This window comes from Aethalodelphis obliquidens, unplaced genomic scaffold (assembly GCF_003676395.1).
Source record: "Aethalodelphis obliquidens isolate GAN/ISIS:26980383/991018 unplaced genomic scaffold, ASM367639v1 scaffold55, whole genome shotgun sequence".
In the NCBI taxonomy this organism is placed as follows: Eukaryota; Metazoa; Chordata; class Mammalia; order Artiodactyla; family Delphinidae; genus Aethalodelphis; species Aethalodelphis obliquidens.
In genome coordinates, this window is record NW_020837999.1 from 2,281,770 (window position 1) to 2,306,183 (window position 24,414).

The 24,414-nt window shown below is 35.4% G+C and overlaps 1 protein-coding gene across 5 annotated transcripts in view; it reads right to left on the reverse strand.

The window, feature by feature from the left end:
* Positions 1 to 24,414, reverse strand: part of RALGPS2 (Ral GEF with PH domain and SH3 binding motif 2) — a 179,634-nt gene that overhangs the window by 67,234 nt on the left and 87,986 nt on the right. For all 5 annotated transcript variants that reach the window (XM_027086204.1, XM_027086203.1, XM_027086205.1 and 2 more), the window contains 3 exons: positions 19,776 to 19,865; positions 16,311 to 16,403; positions 9,397 to 9,523 (listed from right to left, as the gene is read on the reverse strand). In XM_027086204.1, the coding sequence (XP_026942005.1) occupies positions 9,397 to 9,523; positions 16,311 to 16,403; positions 19,776 to 19,865 (310 nt within the window). The remainder of the gene's footprint in view (positions 1 to 9,396; positions 9,524 to 16,310; positions 16,404 to 19,775; positions 19,866 to 24,414) is intronic.

Here is a 24,414-nt window from a genome sequence, read left to right on the forward strand (position 1 = left end):
AATTAGAAGAAAACTCTAGTTTTGCCAACATTCTACATTGAATAAAAGTTACTTCAAAGTGAATTTGTGCCTTTCACATGAAATGATTAAATATGAATTCTTGACAATATATTTTATGTCAATTTCCCAAAAGAATTAAGAAACCCACAGTATTAAAATACATATCTTTAAAAACAAAAAAATAATGTATGCCGTATTTAAATGGTCAATTTATAAAAACAGAAATATACAAATGAATTTTTCAATATTATCTTCATATGATTTGCTGAACATCAAAATCTCCTGAAATCTATTTTATGTTGTTATATCAGTAAAGTGTTGATATTACAAAAGTGCAGAATATTTAGTGAGCCAATGGTTTAAAGAACTGAATTATAACTCTAAGTTTATTTATTAATACTTTTCCCTCCCTAATTTACTGATCTTTACTATTTAGAAAAAACTTGTCTGCTAGTCAAGTCAGAAAGCTTGGACAGCTTTACAAGCATTACTGCATACTTACGGGTGAGACTAAAACAACTTCAAGAAACTGTTAGATATTTTTCCAATACTGAGATTCAACAGCTTCAGAATGGAATACACAGGGGTTTGGCTAGTCCAAACTGCCAATTCCAGTGTGTGTGTGTGTGTATCTTTAACTCATCTTTACAACTAACAACTTTATTACCAATCTTCCAGAACAATTTTCTTCTAGAAATTATGTTCTGCTTAGAGCTGACCTTCCCTTAATTCATTTGTGAACTAAAAATTTTAGAGAAATCTCTTGAGACTTTTGCTCAACCAATCAAAACTGAAGATAATTATCTGAACAACTCAAGTCCATCAACACGATCAATGTTTTTGCTCTGCCACATCTCAAAGTAAAACTTCTGGTGAAAGAAGGTAAGAGAACATCAAACCCTGAAACCCTGATGTTATTCTTTGTTTTACCTGTGGTCCTTTCGGGATGGCTTTAAAGTCCCTCTCCACCACCCCCAGAACCAGAAAAATCTGCTGTAAGATTTCTGGGAGAAATTAGGCATCTAATTGTTTCATCAAATCTTAACTGAATAAAATTTGACTAGGGCATTCCATTTATTTGCAGAACTACAGCATTTCACTTAAACATCCAAAACCCTATTAAAGACAAGTCTTAGAGAATTTTCACAGAAGAGGAATATTATTAAAGCTAGAATCATGTGAAAGTCAACAAACCAGAAAACTGTGCTGAATGCTAACTGCCTTGGCCACAGGGTGCATTGTGCTCTCCTTTATAGAGGTGATATAGCTCTGCTCTGAAGTTCCTGGAAAGCTTAAGAATGACTTAGGCAAGTGAGTTCCTTGAGATCAAGGAATAAGAAGCAGTATTGGGCTTCCCTGGTGGCGCAGTGGGTGAGAGTCCGCCTGCCGATGCAGGGGACACGAGTTCGTGCCCAGGTCCGCGAAGATCCCACATGCCGCGGAGCGGCTGGGCCCGTGAGCCATGGCCTCTGAGCTTGCGTGTCCGGAGCCTATGCTCCGCAACGGGAGAGGCCACAGCAGTGAGAGGCCCGCGTACCGCAAAGGAAAAAAAAAAAAGAAGCAGTATTATGTCATAGCTAAGCATAGGTCCTAAAGGCAGAACTGCTTGGGTTTGTGGCCCAAATCTACCAGGTACATGTGTTCCCTGGGGCAATTTATGTATTCCTGCCTCAGTTTTGTTATCTATAAAATGGAGATAACAACAGTACCTAGCTCACGTAGTTACTGTGAAAATCAAAGGAGGTAATACATGTGGTAAAACATTTAGAATAATGCCTGACACTAGTAAGTACTCAGTAGCCTTTAAGTACCAGATTACTACTGCTCATCTATGTACTTTCTGCATTACCTATCACGGTGCCTTGCATAGAGTGAGTAATAAATGTACTAAAAGAAACAATATATCCAAATTTTCAGGTGCAAAATTACACTGATCCATGATCTTCATTTGCAAACCTAACAGAGCTATGTCAGCTGCTACAGCAGGTAGTTAAGAGAATGGGCCGTAAGAAAAATTAAGGTAAGAATAGCTATAGTAAGGGATTTCAGCCTAATGAGAATCTTGTCAGAGATTAGATAAGTCACATGTATGGCAGGCAAGGTCCGATAGCTAGCTACTTTACAGGTTACCAAGGAATAAGGTATGGTTGCCTGACATTCAGTAGGATTGAGCTATAACCTTGCAGCTGGTTTACAGAAGAATTATTTATGCTTAGTTATTTTTAATAAATGAAATGAAGCTTATCCTAAAAATGACTTAGACTCTATATTCTCCACTCAATGGGATACCATCCATCAATGTCAAGGAAACTTGGCATCTCTGAAGTAGACTTTTAAAACATGAGATATATTGGATAAGGCCAATATTAGAAACCATCCTGAAGTTTGGTAGATATGAACGAACAAGCTCATCCTCAGGCTCCAAGTCTGGTTGAGTATAAAGATCAAATTTTCAGTCTAATATTCACTTGACTCTATGAGTCATGATACAGGAGTCCTAATTCTTCTAGCATTATATTTCTTAGGACTCCTACTGGTAATAATATAATAAGCCTGTAAAAACTTCCACAATCATGAAAATGTTTCAAATTACTTGTAAACCTTTACTAATGTGATATGATTTTTATATATTTAAATTAATCAATGGTAAGTTAAAAATGATTACATCCTAACAATTTTTTAGTCTTTTATTTAGTGTCTGAGAAAATAAGAAAAGAATGATTCCACTTACCATGATGATGCCATGACCCCTCCTCAAAAAGCCATCTAAAAATAAGCTCAGTTTTCAATTTTATCAGTGGGGTCAATAGTTATTACATCGTAATTCTATAGATAATTACAGGAAAGACTGAAGAATGAACTCAAAATTAAAACTAAGGACAGATTTCCAAAATATTAATATAATTCCACAATGCTTTCTTTGAACTATAAATGAAATGGTTATAATGCATATCTTTATAGCAAGTGAATTTAACTTCCCTTGCCCCAGTTTCTTCACTTATAATATATGAATAATATCATGTATCTTATACATTGTTGTTAAGAATTAGATAATTTATGTAAAGTATACAGTGTTGGGCATAGAGGATTAAGTTGCAAATAAATGTTACTTATTAAGATTTTTATTATTAGTCTCCTGTTAAGGTTTGCTAAAAAATTTACAAAATACATTACTGAAATATCAGCTGTTGGAAACACTACTGGCAAAGCTGCTGCAACTGGGGGAACCTGATTCTGTTTATGATTAAAATGCAGATCTGTATAGCTTCTACACATGATATTTTTTTAAAGATACAAGGCCACTAAGAGAAAAACTATGAAAATGGGAAAGAAATCAATGTAACCCCATCCCCAGCCCTTTTTTTTTTTTTTTTTTTTTTTTGCTGTACGCGGGCCTCTCACTGTTGTGGTCTCTCCCGTTGCGGAGCACAGGCTCCGGACACGCAGGCTCAGCGGCCATGGCACACGGGCCCAGCCGCTCCGCGGCATGTGGGATCTTCCCGGACCGGGGCACGAACCCGTGTCCCCTGCATCGGCAGGCAGACTCTCAACAACTGCGCCACCAGGGAAGCCCCCCCAGCCCTTTTATATCACAAGTCTTTGAGTGGTCTAAAGTAAACTTCAGAAAATATACTATTAACGAATGTTAGAAGAATTTTAAATATATAAAAAAGAATGAGGGTAAAAGGGGATATAAATGAGGTAATGGAAAATGGGAATGTAATTCTGGCTAAAGAAAAAGCTAGGGCTAGCTGCCATTTGGTCAGAGCTCATTCTCAAGATTCAAAAGAAAATGACTGAACATGCTTTATTGCTGTTTTAGAATTCAATATGTAATCTTAACGAGAAGAATAAGGTAAAGTAATCCGTGGTGTGTATTATATACAAATTAAACAAAAGAAAGGAAAATGGAATAAAACTCTTAAAATATGAAAAGCCAATGACATTTTTTGACCATTAGGCATTTTTGAGATCAGTGTCAGAGACTTCTATACATTTTAACCAAGTAAAATTCTACCAATGGGGCAGGGAAACAATCTCATTAATTCCCAGAGAGCTGCAGAAAGCTTTGGACTTTGTTGAAATTATCTGAATAGAAATGCGAATAAAAAGCTACTATTTTTGAAAATATTTATACATAGATTAGCAAAAATTTCTCAAACTAACGTAAAACTAAAGAACTATATTCTACTCAGAGATCAACATAAGTTAAAAACTAGTGAAACATAAAAGAGGATCAGATAAAATCTGAAAGTCCTTGTAAATTTAGGCATGCTTTAAACATCTCATTAGCTGTGATGAGGACACCGCTATCAAGGCCTGGTAATGCTATGTACCTCTTTCATGACATAGGATATAGGAGAGATTATTCACAAGGTAATGACATCAACTTGAGCCTTTGGCATTAAAGAGATGTTAAGTTCCACAAAGGAAGGAACAAAGTCCATTTTGATCCCTGTTCTACATCTATCACCAAGAATAGAGCTAAGCAAACACTGGATGGCCAGCTGATGCACCAAAAAGAAAACTGGGGGTGGGCAGGGAGTGGTATACAAAAGTGCATGCAAATAAATGTATTGTATTTAAAACAAAAGAAGTTGCTGGAACAATGGGAAGAGACAGAAAGGGATCATATAATTAATTAAGTCAACCAATAAGTAAGTAAGTGCCTGCTTTTATTCTATATGCTAAACATAGAGCCCTGGACCAAGACAAATTCAGGGCTTGTACACTGCCGAGGGAAAGAGATTAATGAAAACAAAATGGTGCTTGTCAGAGGACAGGGGATGAGAGGGGCACTATATCCCATATTACAGATGGATATAAGGACAGCTTTTCTCTTCTTAAAAAAAAAAAAAAAAAAAAGGCCTATTTTGAAAATCTTTAAGTTGGGGCAGGGGACTTTCTCTACAAGAGATGGAGTCATACGTAGACACATCAAAATAGTGTACTCATGTCCTACAGAAGGGCAGGAGAGTTTAAAAAAACTTCTCTGTAACATTCCGCTTCTACTTAATAGAAAGCAATGTATAGAACTGCAACAACTTATTTCCATAGTTCTAAAAACATATGCTTTCCTTCTCAGAAAACCACCTAAGCTGGTTGAGCTACTGCATCTTCCCAAAATTACATAAATAAAGTAGAAATGAGGTTAGAAAATGCACATGAAAGAATATTTATCATGTTTCATACAACTAAATTATTTTTGCACAATGTTCTTTTTCTCTCTCTCCAGCAAAGCAAAACTTCCCATGCCAAATTCTGCAATAAGCTCCTTAAGATTGTTCTCCAATGACAAGAACAAATGAGTGCTGTTAATGATTTTCAGATTTAAAGCAATAATTCTCATATAAAACAATTTTTTCCTTGAGATTTGCCAAACTATTTCTCTCCAGAAAAACTGTATCCTTAGTCTAAGAATTTTTCACTATATTGTCCAGGCTGACTAATTTTTACCTTGAATGCAAACCAACAGAAGAGACAATTTTTCAAGGGATGATGAGTTGAAAGCCAAGAAAACATTTTCTACTTCTTATAATTTAATCCACATTGAATTATAAATAAATCTGGCAGTATCAAAATAAGAGTTTTGTCAGCATACAAACCTCCATATTCTTTTTTAAGCTTCACAAAAAATGGTTGGTTCTGATCATAATTTTTAGGGGCAAAAACACCAACAGTTTGGATCATGTCTCTCATGTTAAGAAATAGATAATTAGCCTTCACCTTTTCTCTGTGCACTGTAGACAGATTCTTTTGATTGATACATTTGTTCCAAAAGAACCTTTGCAGACATAGTGGATGAAGGGTAGCATTATGCAAATTCTGTATATTTGAAGACAGATAGTTAAATAGAAGCTACCAATATGAATAATGAGCATTATCTTTCAAATGTCTTCGGGACAGGTTCTCTCCTATCAAATGTACAGCATCTTGTAAATGTTGACATTTTTGGCATCTATCTGCACTGGGCCTAGTTTAATATGACTGGTAAAAAATTCTGAAATAAAGAAAAGTTAAATTTAAAAATCACAATCCTAATTCATTTTAAATTAGAACAAAATATGAACAATGTAAATATTAACAGGATATAAACTATTGTAAAATCTTCATTCTTCAATACACTTCGGTATTGAAGATTAGGAATGAGAAAATGAACCAGCTGTCTATGACATAAATAAATCAAGCAGTCAAAAAGTTGTATGAAGTTGAAAATGCTTCACATTTTCTTAGGAAAAGCATGTATGTTTTGATAGATGGAATGAATACAGTTAATCTCAAAGTTTGCGATAAAATGAAACTGTCACTACATTAAAAAGACGATTTTCATGCTGGAAATGAACTAAACTGAGTCACAATAACTTGTCTGACAAACATTTCAATGTTTCACTTTCCCTTCCCAAGTCTACCAAATGTTTGTGCCAAATGTTCCACAATCATCTTACATTCTCAGATGCTTCTTCACAAATTGGTATAGGGATGAATAATTATATGAAGAATCCAATGTATAAAATTATGTAGATGCTAAAGTGTATGTTCTCTATTTTAAGTTTTTGCCATTTCCCACCCCCCCCTTTTGGCTTCTAGTTCTTGAATAACCCTCAGAAACATGCATCTTGCGTCAACAGAGAATATAAGAAGTGGAGGAGGAGAAATCCAGTAAAAAAAAAAAAAAACACAAACAAAACCCCCAGGTTTCTAGGGTGGTGGAGCAGTGCAGATAATGCAACACTGTGATCACTAGTAGACTAAGCCAGGAAATAAGATGGGGATCAGGTATGGAAGAAGGGGAAAAACGATGAATTTACTTCTGAACATGCTAAATTAAGAGTTACCAATACATATCTCGTTCAATCAGTATTTGAGTATTTGAGTACCTAAAATGTTACCAGGCTGCAGGAATTACAAAGACAATTAGATGTACAGGTCTAGTCTAAGATTTGGGAGTCATCAGGCAATATACAGAAAAAAACTGCATGAGACTACTCCAAGTGAGCATATAGAGGAAGAAAAGAAGTGGACTGAGACCTTTATAAGAACAGATTTAAGAGAAAGGCAGAGAAAGAGAAATCGATAAAACAAAAGCCAGAAATGCAGAAGGCAAATCAAGAGAGACTGGTGCTACAAGTGGAGAATTTCAATAAGCAGAAATAACTAGCATCAACCTCTCACAAAATTACAGGTAATAGTGAGAAGGGAGATTCTGGGTCATGAAAATATATAAACTGAAAAAGAACTGAATTGAGGAGTCAATGGAGACCAAACTGAAGACACAGGAAAGATCATGGTTCTATTATTTTCTCCAAACCAACTTCTGCACCTCAGTATTTGCCTCATTTGCTTTAACCCACAGGAACAATTACTCTGTTTTAGGTACCAGTGCTGGGAGAAAACAGGTATATTCTTTAATGGAAAACCTTTCCAGATTCCACTATTTCAACGATTTCCCACCCCGCCCCTGTACGTGCATGAGAGTACGCTTATGTGCACATGCACAGACAACGTCAAATCTTGTACTGAAGTCTCTACTGTGAATAAATATAAAACAAAGACCTCTGAACTAGACATCAGAGCACAAGGATTTATATTGTTATTTTCTCATTTTCAATAGGAAATAATCTTTTTCTAAAAAATACAAATTATGAAATTTGAGAAAAACATTTCAATGAGAAAAAAATGCAATCATAGAATCAGTAAATTTTAGAATGAGAGTTTAGCAGGTATAATTGGAAAGATGCTAGATCAGAACTTCAGATTTGTCATTAACTAGGTTTTAGGATTATGAGCCAGCTCTTTTACCTTTCTGGACTTCGGTTTTCTCAATTGTAATATAAGTGAATTAGATACAAGAGACCACTGTGGTCCCAGCCAGCCTTAAGAAGAACATGATTCTGGTCCTATGTGTGCTATTTCTAGGTAAAGAAAACAAGGCTTAAAGAAGACAATTCAATGACTTGAAAAGTTAGTATGGTAGAGCCATTTTGGAATTTATGGTTCCCAATTCTCAGTCTAATGTTCTTTATGCTATAAAAAGTTTATGTTTTTATGGAGTATGAAGATATTGATGACTTTTTAAAATCCTCTATTCTTCCGCTCCCCAAATTACATCTTTCAAGAATGGGCACAGCCAAGGTGACAAGTGGTAAAAAGTGAAGCACATGCAGAATGTCTTTCCTAATATCCAGCTTACAGACTCTCTGACTGAGTCATGCTTATTATGGCCCTGAACTATTTATCAAAGAAACAGACAAATGGTATGTAGTGGCCACTATCTATACAATGCATAGGAGTATTCTGCCTTCAATTCAGGGTGTACAACATTCCCCATTATCACTGGAATTCTAGAATGTCCCACAATGGTCTAATAAGTTCAAGTCTTCTCTGACAAACTAAGGCTGATGCCGTAGAGCAGCTGAATGACAGTGTCATCAACTGTCTTTGTCCCTACTTTGTGTTCCGGTCACTGGTATTGTAAAGACTTCAAAGTTTACACTGTAGAGTCTCCTAAACTAGTAACAGCTTTTTCCATTATTTTCAAAAATAGTTATGGTGAAATCCAGTATGAGTAGTTACATAAAAGACAAAGTGGAAATAGGGGAGCAAAGGGGATACTGGGACAAAGCAAATGTTTTCATTTGATTACTCTCTACATGGGATCAGACCAATTTATTTTAATGCATATTCTAGGTGTATATAATATAAAGTATTTTCTGTATTTAAATTTACATATACATTTAAAATGGTATAGTTTCAGTCTTTTTTATTCAAATACCTAATAAGGCACTACTATTCATATTTTGTTGAACATAAGCTTATAATGTTTAGGTTCAATACTTCTTGGAATTCATCAACACTGTAAACTATACAGTAAAGAGATACATTCTTAGGCAAATAATATGTCAAATACAGATTTGTCTGTCTCAGCACTGAGCTAAAGTTCCACAGCTAAACAGCTAATTTCTTCCAGGAAAACAGTAACACCAATATTCATTGAGACTGCTTTTCATAATTCACTGTAAAATATCTGCCAACTACATAAAGCGAGAACTCACAATGTTGAAAATAAATTCATTAAATCTTTTGATCAATTTCTTTAGTTAATGTTAAATATTTTGACAGCATTAAACTTCACGGCAAACTATTGGTTCATTCTTTAAAAGCATTACTAAAATAGGTAAAACATATTGCTTTACCATATGGTCCATCTCTAAGAAGACATGAAAATACACTCCAGGTAATAAGTTAACACATTCCTCTAGTCTATTTTTTCAACTTAACAATCCTTTAATTTCTTTAAAGGACACACGAACTTTTAAAATATACTGAATTTTATATAAACTACTGATTAAGGCAGAGCAACAACCAGGCATAATGAACACACATGATGTAACTCACCTAAATAGGGAATGCAAGGTGTCATCTTTAAGCTACTTATATAGTCTCTGAGTCTTTTGTAGTTATCTTCTTTACTCATTACATATTCTAATTTTTCAAAGGTAGTTTTGTCTTTTCGACTTAATAACTAAAAAACAAACAGAAAAGCCTAAGTTATTTCCGAATCCAATTTTATTATAGCAAAGACTTGAAGTTATAGTTACTATAAATTTGAATTTTAATTTCAAAGTTATATCTTCTTTAATTATATTTTGGTAGTATATAAATAAAACAAAATCAAACATGTCTATTAATATAATAAACCCAAATTCATTATTTTTAAAATACAATATACTTTGTATGTACATAAAATAATTAACTTACTAAGTAGTAAATTATACATTATTTCTTATCTTTACTATTTTAAATGGCTAAATAATTTTTATTAATCATTTTCCTAATTTAAAATAATTATGGGGCTTCCCTGGTGGCGCAGTGGTTGAGAGTCCGCCTGCCGATGCAGGGGACATGGGTTCGTGTCCCGGTCCGGGAAGATCCCACATGCTGCGGAGCAGCTAGGCCCGTGAGCCATGGCCGCTGAGCCTGTGCGTCCGGAGCCTGTGCTCCGCAACGGGAGAGGCCACAACAGTGAGAGGCCCGCGTACCGCAAAAAAATAAAAAATAAAATAATAATAATTATGTATTCATATTCAGCTCAAATGCCCAAATATTTTCATGCATTGTCCCCTGCCTCTTCAAAGATAAATCTTACATAATCATTAAGAAATAAATACTGCATTTCATAATTTAAGTAATAATTTTCCTTGATAAATCTAATCACGGCTAGTCCTACCAGTAACTATAAAACTATGATTTAGGGTTTCCCTGGTGGCACGGTGGTTAAGAATCCACCTGCCAATGCAGGGGACATGGGTTCGAGCCCTGGTCCGGGAAGATCCTACATGCCGCGGAGCAACTAAGCCCGTGAGCCACAACTACTGAGCCTGTGTGCCACAACTACTAAGCCCATGTGCCACAACTACTGAGCCTGTGCTCTAGAGCCCGTGCTCTGCAACAAGAGAAGCCACCACAATAAGAAGCCCACGCACCACAATGAAGAGTAGCCTGCACACCGCAATGAAGCGTAGCCCTCGCTCTCCGCAACTAGAGAAAGCCCATGCACAGCAATGAAGACCCAATGCAGCCAAAAATAAATAAATTAAATAAATAAATTAAAAAAAGAAAAACAACTATGATTTACATGTTTGGATTTTTGACATTTTTTTCTTTGATCCCTTTGATCAGTGCTATATTGCATACAGTTGATCAATCAACAGCAGCTGTTTTAGGAGGCTTGAGGAGTAGATTTGTAGTGGGTGCCCTTTGAGAAAAAATGGAGCTATCAAGGGGAATAAAAGAAAAGCAGGGTCAGTCACCCAAAAAGTATTAACTAAAAGATTCAGAAAATATGTATTTTTAAGTATTCCAAAGACTCTGAAAAAATTTTTTCTCTTTAAATATGTGAAGTTACTATTTCATTATGATGTAATCAGATTTCACTTTGTATCATAAAATATTTACGTTATTTTATAGTAGGCAAAACACTTCCACCAATAAAATTCTAATTCTCCTATGAGGTTAACAGAAAAGTCAGAGGATTGATTTAAAGATGAGGTGACTGAGATTCAAAGGAGAAGCAGTACATATCAACACTCATCAGTCATCCACTCACAAAGACTAGGTCCTGTTTTTCAGGGTCCTGTTTTTCAGTCTGGTCCTGGAGACAGAAAACTCTAACACCTGCTCTTTCTAGTATTACAAGTAGTACAGTTGGAATTGATGTTGGAATCTATTTTCCACAGGCTCCAAGAGGCAGATTACCATTGGATAATCTTTATCAAGAAAATGTCTGACCAATATCCCTCTCTCTTTAAAACACAAGAGTTCAAGGAGTTCTTTGCCTGAATGTTTTAGATAGATTTTCCAGGGTCTGAAACACTGGTTTCACAGCTTTTTGTGGCCCAGCTTCAACACACTTGATCGGCATTTTCAAGATTAGGTGCAACTCTCTGCTTGAGTGACCTGTAAATCCAAACATCCTTTTCTCTCCCACATAACAAAGCATTTAAATGTGCAAAATATACTGACATGACATAGCAGGGATAAAAAGAAACTTATTCTTTTTTTCCAAAGTCAATCATTCTAAAACTCTGGTACAGTATCAGGAGAAACAAATTACTTGGGACTCATAACTGATCTTGACACATCTGAAACACAAAACTAAAGAACCACACAGTCTAACATGTATAAAAATAACTTATATTTTGGAATTTTCATAACAAATCAATAACTAGATTGAAAGGATTCAATCTCCAGTGGCATAGCAGAGACTTGTTTTCAGAAGACTATTTTAAAAGGCTGTGGTAAAATATACATAATATTTACCACTTTAAACATTTTGAAGTATATAGTTTAGTAGCATCATCGGCCAATCACTGCAACCACCCAAGGACAGAACTCTTTTCATCTTCCCAAACTGGAACTCCACACCCATTAAACAGAAACTCCTCATTGCTTGTTCCTCCCAGGCCCTGGTAACCACCTTCTACTTTCTGTCTCAACCAATGTGACTACTCTTGGGACCTCATATATATGGAATCATTCAGTATTTGTCCTATTGTGTCTAGCTCATTTCATTTAGCATAATATCATCAAGATTTATCCATGGTGCAGCATGTGTCAGAATTTCATTCCTTTTTAAGGCTGAATAATATTTCATGCTATGTTTATACCACATTTTGTACATCCATTTACCTGTTGGTGGACATCTGGATTGTTCATACCTTTTGGTTATTGTTAATCATACTGCTTTGAACACTGGCGTAAAAATATGTTTGAATCCCCACTTTCAGTTCTTTTGGGTATACATCCAGAAGTGGAATTGATGGATAAATCGTAACTCTATGTAATTCTAATTTTTTGAGGATAAATCCTATTATTTCTAATCATTTTTTTCTGACTGTGCTGGCTAAGATCTCTATGTTGAATAGAAACGGTGAAAATGGGCATCCTTTTCCTTGATGTTAAAGCGAACGTTGCTAATATTTCCCCCACTTGGATTTTTTCTGGTACATTCCCTTTGTCGGTTTTAAAGAAAACCCCAAACACTCTCAATTCTTCATTCATATGATCTTTATTATCTTCTAACGTGACCCGATACCCTACCCCTCTCAATCCTTTCCAACTGTACCCTCTAGGACTCAGGGTCCGTTCTCTGCAAAAGTCCCATCTTTGACCTTTTCTTGAAGCATTCTCTTTCTTTTCTTACAAACGTTGTAACATCAGTCTGGAGTTCAGTTAGGTGCCGTTCTTCCTCCTTTCTCTTCACAATTCCTTCCAGCTTATTGTCACACTATCCTCCCCAAAATCTTCCAGCTTCTAATTAAGTTCAAGCACTAGATCAGTGCTGTCCAATCAAATTTTGTGTGATGATGGAAATGTTCTACGTCTGTGCTGTCCATACAATAGCCACTAGCCACATGTGACTACTGAGCATTTGTAACATGGCTAGAAAGACTAAGGAACTGAACCTTAAATTTTATTTAATCCTAAGGATTTAAATTTAATAGCCACATGTGGCTAGTGGCTATAGTACTGGACAAAAGAACACTAGATTACAACACTTATATTACTGTCATTAATAGAGCTACAAGTTATTTTCCCATCATTAAGATTTTAGTAGTTGGAGAAGAAGAGTCTATGAACCAATATTATTCTTATATCCTGATGACTGCAGTCTTTATACAGACGATACTCCCAATACCCTGGTTTCTAAGTTTCTTCACTCCTCTTTGAATCATCTCATCTTCCACCACTCAGCCTCCACTCCCTAGGACGTCCTGAACCCAATAAATATTTGAGGGCACCAGGATTTCCACCAGTTACCATACTACCTTTTCAATGTTCATTATCTCTTTCCTTTTACTTGGGTTAAACTCCTCGTCTATCACTAAAACAACTTTTACTTTTGACTACTTTATCTCTTATACTATCCTTGACCCCTCTGTGGTACAAACAAGCCTAAAAAAATTCCATCTCTGCTTAAATACAATTATCTGCACTTCTCCAGGTTAATGCTGAACACCTGAACCTGGCTGGAGAGTACATAACTTTCCTGACTGGTTTCACTGTAAGTTCCCGACCAAAAATCTCAAATGGACCTTCATAAGACCTACCAAACCTACAATGTTTCTCTAGTTAATTCACTCTCACACTCTCCTAGATGACTTTCATCCTTTCCTCCTTCTGCAAACCAAGACCTCCCCCACTCTCAACTAATGACCTTGCTTCTTATGTCTTATGAAATAAAGCATCAGAAGAACTTCTGCAGAATCCCACCACCAAATCTACCAACATACCTGTGTCTGTAACCAAATGCATCCCCTTCTCTCCTGTTAAAATGGATAAACTGTTCCTGCCCCACTAGAGTACTGGACCTCATTCCCTCGTGCCTAATCTAGTAGGTATCACTGGAGTGACTCTTTTTTCTCTTACTATTTCCTCATTCTATTATATTAGATCATTGCACCAACATACAAATATATTGTCATGGATCTCATCTTCAAAATGAAAACAAAACGCCACGAACCTTTAATATCCTATTTCCCTCCAGCTACTGCCAGATTTCTCTACAGGACCTCACCCCAGTCCTTTACAGCAAAATTCCTCAAATGCATTCTCTGTACTTACTGTCCCATTTTTTTCTCCACCATTCTCTCAAATCCAATCAGTCTTTCACCCCACTACCGTACTGAAGCCACCTCTGCCAAGGTCACCAATCCTTTCCAACTGCCAGATTCAATGGTCATCTCAAAGTTCTCATTTGACACAGGTGAGCACTCTTTCTTGAAACACCTTCTTTACCTGACTGTGGAAAACTTCTACCCGTGATATTTCCTTTGTTGATTACAACCTCATGTTTTAAATACTATCTTTATGCTGATGATCACAAAAATGTATCTCTAGCTCTAACTGTTCTATTAAACTTGTATACCTAACTCTGACCTTATAGTTCCACGTGAATATTTTATCAGCCAACTCAAAATTGATATGTATAAGATAGAACCCCCCCCAACATTCCTTCTCTATACCTCCCTGAATATCAGTAAATTGCATCTGCATTCTCTTATTCGATGCCATCTCTCTGAATTCAGCTCCTGTCATCAACTACTCCTTAGCTTGTTTCACTCTGCCAACACTGACCACCCTGCTATTCTGTGAACATTGCCAGGCCCTTTGCACTGGCTACTTGTTTGGAATTCTCTTCTCTCAGATATGCACATGAATGTTTTCCTCAGTTACTCTAGGTCTCTACCCAAATGTCACTTATCAGAGCCTCTTACCACACATCATAAAAAGGAAAGCACGGAAGTATCTTATATCTCACTTACTCTGCTTTACTTTTCTACAGAGCGTTTATCACTATTTATGATATATCATTCATTTATTTACAGCTTATCTTTCCCCAGAAGAATGTTAGCTGTACAAGAATGGACTTTGTCTGTATCATTCACTATGCATGTCAAGCAATTAGACAGTGCCTGGCACAAAGTGGAATATTTTAAAGTTTAATATAAATACCAAAAATTTTATTCAGATTAATAATAGAGCTGTTACTAAATTTAAACAAAATTATTCTCCATGCAATACATGAGGGAGACAACGAAAATAACTTCAAGGAAAATAAAAATTAACTTGAGGGAAATGTATCTCATTTCTAAACCACAATATAAACCAGAGTATAATTCTTTTCCCTAAAACTTCAAAGATGGAATTCATAACTGTATATTTATAATCATTTCCATTCCCTCATTAAGTTCAAATTTTAACAAATAAGGTCATCATTAAAAATAATTTTTAGAGTAGGAAAACCGTTCACTCAGGTGTTTCTAAAATACAAATAAAATATACAGAGGACCATAAACTGTTCCAAGCTAATGTTTTTCCAGTATAGAAATCTACCCTGATTTTCATGAGAAACATCTGTCTCTTCAGATACTATGAAAAGTGAAAACAGCACTAGGCTAATTAAAAACAAAGTTATATTTTATCAAGTAAAAAAGTGTTTTAAAGTCAGTCAAGTCTTTATTACAGGACAGTAAGAACACACTAACCCTTTGTACAAAATGTAGTAAACAAAATCATTCCTCTTTTACATTAAAGAACAGTATTAAATATGAACAGATTTAACTGAATCTAAAATTTCAGTTATATAAAATCTAAATGAAAAATATCTAGAAACCTTGAGGCCAGTATCCGGTTAATCAACTGTAAAAGTACACAAATTTGCACAAGTAAAAATTCACACCCTGACCTTGTTAAAGTAATAGAACCAAATATGATTAGCATAATACCACAATGTGCAGAAACACTGCCTACTTTCATGTTAACTATCAGATTTCCCATTGTTCCTAAGGAAACAACCTGAGAGTTTATTGACTAAAAAATAATGGAAATCTGAATCAGTAAAATTTTTTTTGAAAATTACAATTTGTATCTTCCTCAAATTTTCCAAAAGCATAATCTTTACATGATTAACACAATTTTTTTTTTTGCATTTACACTTTCCCATCAATAAGCTTGAAATGCTATGTTGTCAAAGATGTTTAAAGAGGTTCTAGAAAAATGAGTTCCTAAAGAGCAGAAACGAAGCACCAAGTTGTTAATTTACCCAAAAAATACCTAATAAGCCTAGTGAAATACTTATTTAAGGAGAGAGAAAAAAGTATGTAGGTTTCAAAGAACAGTACAAAGTACTTCAAAAATCCTTATCTATTATCATAATATTAACCTTACTAAGAACTATAAAAGGAACTAACACATCTTTACTTCCAACAGGAAGTCTAACCTTTCATTAACTAAGGAAAATTACTCACCGCCCATGTTTTAGTCAACCTGAAAATTGGGGCACTCTGTAAGCCAGAAACCACTGCCATAAGTGCGTGAAGGTTATTCAGCTCGTACAGTTTCTGGAAGATTTAAGAAAAGCAGGGAGGAGAGATGAAAAATAAACAGCATGAATACAAGGCAACTTTAACAACAAGTATAATCTAGGCAACTGGTAGTGTTCTAGTACTTATTACCCTCATTGTTGAGATTTGTCTTTGGGGTATCCACTATATTTACAGTAAGCTGATTTCGGCCCACAATAGAACTTCCACATTCTAACTTGGCACTGCCCCCAAGCTCTGGGAACAAATCTACCTCTAGTTGTGTAATACATTAAGAAAACCAAAATTATGGCTCAGTATCAAGGTTACCTGGTATGACCATGCATCCTCATTTCTTGTAAGCAGTTTCCTTCCTTATACTGAAATATTACTAGCCTCTGCCTTATGATCTGAGTTTAAAGGAAGGGTCCATGCCCAGGATCCTGATCTGGTGTCCTACTCAGGATCCCCATTATTCCAGGGCTAGGGTTCAAACCTGCTTTCCATAGCCCTCCTCAATTTCCTGCTTCCTCCTGGCTGAATCTTCAAATCCTTTGTTCCTTGTTCATGTTGGGATATCCACCTGCTTCCCAATACCAGACCTTGCTTTTTACAGCCTCCGTACAGAAGGCTCCCATCTAATGCTAGGTTCCAACCGTTTACCGAGAGATCTACTATTTTTGTCAAATTATTGCTAATTGCCCAGGTTTCTTCAAACTATCAGACGCTTACATCTCAATGGTCTTATCATTTAAAAACTGTCCTCACCATGAAGCGACTCCAAGGCAAAAATGGCCTGTTCTGAATATGAAAACCAAGGCAAAGTGAAGGGTTCTATTCCTCTGAAGAACCCTAACTAATACCACCTTAACTCAGGTCTCAAAGAACCCCCATAAAATTTCAAGAAATATGAACTCAAGTAAGAGAAAAAAAGGAAAAGGAAAAGGATAAATACAAGGAAACAATGATTCACAAATGGAGAACATCAGGTATTAGCCTCAAATAAAATGAAGATTAAAAATGAAGGCATTATCTAGAAAGCAACATAAAAGCCAAAGGGTCTTTTAAAAAATGTGAAATAAAAGGTAAAGAGACATCAAAGGAAGAGCAAAAAAGGCCAATATTTATCTTAATGGAGCTTCAGACGGACATGATAAAAAACAATGGGGTAGAAACAATATGAGAGATAATGGTGGATTATTTTCTCAAATTACCAAAAGACACTAATTCCCAGGGCTAGTAAGTTCAAGAAATCCCAAGTAGAGTAAATTAAAAACAAAAACAACTGTAAGTCTGGAATAGCATTTTTCAAGAACAAGGATGACATAACAATGCTTCCAGACAAAAGAAAGAGAACTTTTTAAAAAGATTTAAAAAATGGTGCCAACAGGATTATTCATATGGAAAAATATGAACTGGAATCCATAATTCCTACATATTATATCTAAAATTTCAGATGAATTAAATATCAAAATCAAAGCTGTAGAACTTTTAAAGAATAATATAAGAGAAAATCTTTGATATTCTCAGAGGTGAGAGTAAGATATTTAAGTGAGATATTCTTAAATCAGAAAATGAAAGTTACAGATTAATACATTTGACTATTAAAATTAAGAGCATCTATATCAAAAGATAACATGAAAAGAGTTATAAGACAAGTCACAAATAGGAAGATGTATGCAAAGAATATAGCAAAGAACTTTAGTATCTGGAATTATATTTTTAAAACTGCTATAAAAATCAAAGACCAATACTATAATAGAAAATTGTTCAAAGATCTTGAACAGACATTTCAGGAGAGAAAACCTAAACAGCCAACACACAAAAAATGTTATTTTTCACCAGATTCAATGAAAGTTAGTGGTGTAACTGTCATTTCTTTGAAGATAAATTTGTCTTTTCTCTCTATATTTCTAGGGCTTTAACCTGCAGTTGAGCACCAAGAGACTCACACATGAATGCTTTATAAGCAGTGGTACTTATAACAGCAAAAATCTAGAAACTCCTGCCCAAGTTTCTAGGCTGTCTGCCCTACAGATTTCAGATTTGCGTTTCCCCCCACCTAATCACACGACATAATTCCTTAAATCTTTTTATACATTATATACATATATATATGTGTGTGTGTATTTTTTTTTTCTGTCTCTACAGAACCGTAACTGAAACAACCTACTAAAAGAAGAGAAAGACCTGCCAGTTTTATAACAAACTGAATACAGAAGGCGAGTCTAACTACAGGGATTTAAGAGACAGAAATGAGACAAAAAAATTATGAATTTAGGGCTTGAGATGAAAGTAAACACCGTCAAAAATAACTCAAAGCCTAAGAGTCTGAATTGGAATTAAATGATTATTTGATGAGGATAATGGCAGGTTTGATGGACAAAATTTGGTGGTTCTGAGTGGAACATACAACAAGTACATAAAAAAAAAAACTAACAAAAATACCAGAAAACAATAATGCAAATTCAGGATCTATGGAGAAAAGTCATGGACTTCTATTTGCTAAAACCCAATATTTATCTAACATATCACAAAGAATGTTTTTAAAAATTTTATGACACTTCTGCAAAATATCAAATTTTCAGAAGGCTAGCTCTGCCACCTAGTGCCATAGAATGTTAGAATACAATTGTTCCAAGGTGCTCAAGGGGGAAATATGGAAGAGTTATGACTTACAATAATTACATTTTTACAATAATTTACAATTGTAAAAATGATATCCTCATTTTATTCCATCTTTGTTCACAGGTGAGATAAGTTATGCATTTATTATAAGAATAATGACGGATATGGTTACAATTATACCTCTTTTTAGTTAACATAAATTTGGAGTTGTTACAAATTTTAATAAAATCTTGAATGTTCTATTCCATCCTCCTCTCTAAGTTTTGACTATCCTTGAAATCCATGTTTTATTTCTCTTGCTGCATCTATTATCTACGTTGCTCAATTAAGGTATTTGGTTAACATCCTCATTTATACTATTTAAAAAAAAATAAAGTCTTATCATTCTCCATATGGTTGGCAGAGTGATCTATTTCAAAGGCAAATAATTGATACGTATTTTCCTACTTAATCCTATAAGGCTTTTTCAATCGCCTGCAGAATAGACCAGTATTTTATAAATATTAAACTTCATCATAATCTGACCTCTGCCCAGTCAAATATTATGTAATTCAGCTTCTCTGAGAGAGGGAGGAAAAGTATAAAAGAAAGGGGAGGAAGACAGGAGGAATAAAAGAAAAGGCAAAGGAAATAGGCATTCAATTTAAAAAACAGACTTATATTAGTCAGTAGGCCATATTTTCTAGGGTCGATAAAAAGTGAACATAGTGTCACAGGCAAACATTTACTTACAAGCGTTGCTAAATGATTAAACTCAAAAATAGAAACACAAGTTTGTCTTACCTTAGCAGTTTTAATATAGTGGCTCAAAACTTCTGCTCTAATTTTTAATGTTTGAGCATGAAGAATCTCTCTAACAACCCAAAAGCTTACCTGCAAATAGAAATTAAAAATAGTTGAATAGCAAGATTCTTTACTTACTAGGATCAAATTAATGACAAGAGCTATTTGAGAAACAGATAGCTGTTAAAAAAAAATACTTTCTCTTTCTCTTGATTCACCACCAGGACATAAACAATCTTCAAATGTTGCATACACTTCATATATACACAGACAGATACAGAAATGTATATAAGTGTGTACACACACATAAAAACATCACTACAATTTTTAATTTATAAAAGCTAATACAAATTTTGAAGGAAAAGAGAATGCAATAAAACCAGAGTGATGCAACATGAGCACTATAAAAGTGTTTTCTGCTGTATTTTGAAACACTTTGGCAGAAATAGACAAGCTCTAAGATCAGACATTGTAAAACATGCTATAGTATGTTTTACTGTGGCTGTGTAATCCCATGCTGCCATTTTATTTACATTGAGTAGAATCATAAGTGTAAAGAATCTCAAGTACAGTTTTACTGGTATGAATAAAATGAAATAAAATATCATAAAGAAAAATATATCTAAGTCACTCTAAAATTAAGATTGTATTTTTAAAATTATGTAATGTTTTCTAATTCAATGAAACCATTTTCAAGATTTCTTTTAAAAAACATTAAAAATCATTCATCAGAATGCTGACTAGATCTGTAACATTACTAAAATGCTCTACTCTGGTGAAAATAGTGGGCTTATCATATGATATAAAGTAATATGTATGTAACATATTCATGTACTATGAAAGCAAAATCAAAGCACTATCAGTTGGTTCAAAATTATACAAACCTAAAAACAGGATGCAGTTAGAAATCTTAGTGCAAAGGATAAAGCCACTGCCTGATATTTTGTCACCTTTTCTTAGTGAGAAATATTTTAGATTTTACTTACAACTTTCACCTCTAAACAAATGTGTAAATGTAAAATGTATATATTTTACCAAGCCACCTTTATATTTGTTACTATACTTGAGCTACTAATGGCAATAATTATCCCTGATTCTAATAAAGTTTACTTCTACAGTATATCTAAAGTTATATTTTAGATATTTTAACAACCTTAGCAAATATTAATTACGATTCAATCTAAACTGCATAATCATTGATTTAATTAAATTTTATGTCAAATACTATGGTAATTAAAAAAAAAGAATCTAAAAAAGAGTGGATATATGTATTTGTGTAACAGATTCACTTTGCTGTACACCTGAAACTAACACAACATGGTTAATCAGCTATACTTCAATAAAAATTTTTTTAATTAAAAAAAAAAAAGTAAAAATAAAATTAAAAACATGGCCACAAATTCTTTGTCACTCCTCACATTGAAAGTTGGGGTGTATGTCACCTCTTGTTGAACCTAGACAAGCTCATGACTGCTTCAAGAAACAGAAAATTAACAAAACTGATGCTGGCTTCCAGGAAAAGGTCATAAAAGAACATGCAGCCCCTGCCTTGATTGCTGGAACATTCTCTCTGGGACTCCTAAACTACCATGTAAGAAGTCCAACTACCCTGAGAGCACCATGCCAGAAAGGCTAAGTGTAGGTGCTCCCCAGTTGAAAGTCCCAGCTAAGGCCAACCACACCTGAGAACACTGCCCCAGAATGATCAACACTGAGGCATAGATTAATGAAATTACTGGACTTAGAGGAAAAAAATCTTTAGGCCGAGACAAAAAGAGAAAGTGATTTTTAGGGAAAAGAAAATTTAATTATCATCAGACTTTTCAATAGCAACACTCTGCCAGAAAAAAAAATGGAGTACTATATCAAATATTATCAAGAAAGAAAATTTCATACAAAGGACAGGCAGACTTGTCAACATGTAAAAAACTCAAGAATTACTGTTCCGATGAACCCTTCCCAAGTAATTTCCTGGAGAACGAGCTTCAGACAGTCAAATGACTAGAGAAACATCAACATGAGGATGGTAGTGAGCATTAAATATGCACTTATTCACAGAAATAAGAGTAATGAGGGTTAAAAGAAGGAGAGTACGTTATATAATGCCTATATGCCCAGACAATATATACAATTATAAAAAATACAACATTTGCAAAACATATAGTTACCTCTTTATAGGAATATTATTGGTATTAGTATTGTTATTCTGAGACTGTTATTTGTTATGTAGGCTAAAGCAAATGAGTCACACAGGATACTGTATCATGCCCTGTGTTCCCTGAAAACCAGATTGTGGGTATGGAAGAAAGGATATGCAGATATAATATGGAAGAGGTGAAGTAAAACTCTGGTCCTGAATTTGAATTAGAAGTATTAATAAGAACTTATGAGATATTTTATCTTTATATATTTGTGTGTGTATGATATCCTAGCTATATCTGCTGAAATGGCCTAGAAATTATGGTCACCCTAGTAGCAATGAGCATTTTTAGCACCCAGGTCCATTTCCCACTATAAGAAACCAAGGTTTATTAAAGAAATGTTGATTTCAGGCAGAGGGCAGGTGATGGACAAAATGAACATGCAACATCTTTCCACACAAATAGCAAAGAAACTGTTAACAAGATTACTAGGGTCTGCCAACCTGAAGAGACTGCCATTGGCCAAAGATGGGACAATGTGAGTTTCAATAAGGGTAATAATTGCAATGGGTTGAAACACATCATCTTTGTTTACATTTATGAGTTCAAAATAAAATTAAAATAAACTACTTGGTCTTCGTTAAATGACAACACCAATTCATTATCTTCAGAACTGCTAAATAAAGAGAAAAAAATCCAATATTTATCCTTCCTTGCCATAGGAAATGGACCTCTGGGTATGCAAATACTAGATGAGGGAAAAATGTCTCTTTATAAAAGCATTCCCACTCATAAATAAAAATGAATGAAATGAGAATTCACCTTTTAACAACCTCAAATAATGGATCTAGACAACTGCTAACATCAAGAAACAGACCTGATGAAAAAACCCAACACAACCCAGACTCTTGCCAAAGGCACTGAACCCAACTGAACCTTTGGAACCAGCAGCTCATTTCTAGAAAACACAGAACATATTAAACTGCACTGAATGCAGTCTAGACTGTGGGAGACTCTAGAGGTTCCTCCACGGGTAAATAGTAAGGAAAAGGATAAAGGGAGAAACTGTAAATTAAAAAGTGGTGGAGAGAGGAACCAAGATGGTGGAGTAGAAGGATGTGCTCTCACTCCCTCTTGTGAGAACACCAGAATCACAACTAGCTGCTGGACAATCATTGACAGGAAGACACTGAACTCACCAAAAAAGATATCCCATATGCAAAGACAAAGGAGAAGGTACAATGAGATGGTAGGAGGGGCGGAAACACGATAAAAATCAAATCCCTTAATCGCTGGGTGGGTGACTCACAAATGGGAGAACAATTATACCACAGAAGTCCACCCACTGGAGTGAAGGTTCTGAGCCCCACATCAGGCTTCCCAACCTGGGGTCCGGCAACGGGAGGATGAATTCCTAGAGAATCAGACTTTGAAGCTTAGTGGGATCTGATCGCAGGACTTCGACAGGACTGGGGGAAACAGAGACTCCACTCTTGGAGGGCACACACAAAGCAGTGTGCGCATCGGGAGCCAGAGGAAGGAGCAGTGACCCTAGGGGAGACTGAACCACACCTATTGGCTAGTGTTGGAGGGTCTCCTGCAGAGGTGGGGGGGTGGGGGTGGTGGCTCTGGCTCACCATGGGGACAAGGACACTGGCAGCAGAAGTTCTGGGAAGTACTCCTTGGCGTGAGCCCCCCCATAGTCTATCATTAGCCCCACTAAAGAGGCCAGGTAGGCTCCAGTGCTGGGTTGCCTCAGGCCAAACAACCAACAGGGAGGGAACACAGCCCCACCCATCAGCAGACAAGCGATTAAAGTTTTACTGAGCTCTGCCCACCAGAGCAACACCAGGCTCTACACATGACCAGTCCCTCCCATCAGGAAACTTACACAAGCCTCTTAGATAGCCTCATCCACCAGAGGGCAGACAGCAGAAGCAAGAACTACAATCCTGCAGCCTGTGGAACAAAAACCACATTCACAAAAAGATAGACAAGATGAAAAGGCAGAGAGCTATGCACCAGATGAAGGAACAAGATAAAATCCCAGAAAAAACAACTAAACCAAGTGGACATAGGCAACCTTCCAGAAAAAGAATTCAGAATAATGATAGTGAAAATGATCCAGGACCTCGGAAAATGAATGGAGACAAAGATCAAGAAGATGCAAGAAATGTTTAACAAAGACCTAGAAGAATTAAAGAACAAACAAACAGATGAACAATACAATAACTGAAATGAAAACTACACTAAAAGGAATAAATAGCAGAATAACTGAGGCAGAAGAACAGATAAGTGACTTGGAAGACAGAATGGTGGAATTCACTGCTGTGGAACAGAATAAAGAAAAAAAGAATGAAAAGAAATGAAGACAGCCTAAGAGACCTCTGGGACAACATTAAACACAACAACATTCACATTATAGGGGTCCCAGAAGGAGAAGAGAGAGAGAAAGGACCAGAGAAAATATCTGAAGAGTTTATAGTCGAAAACTTCCC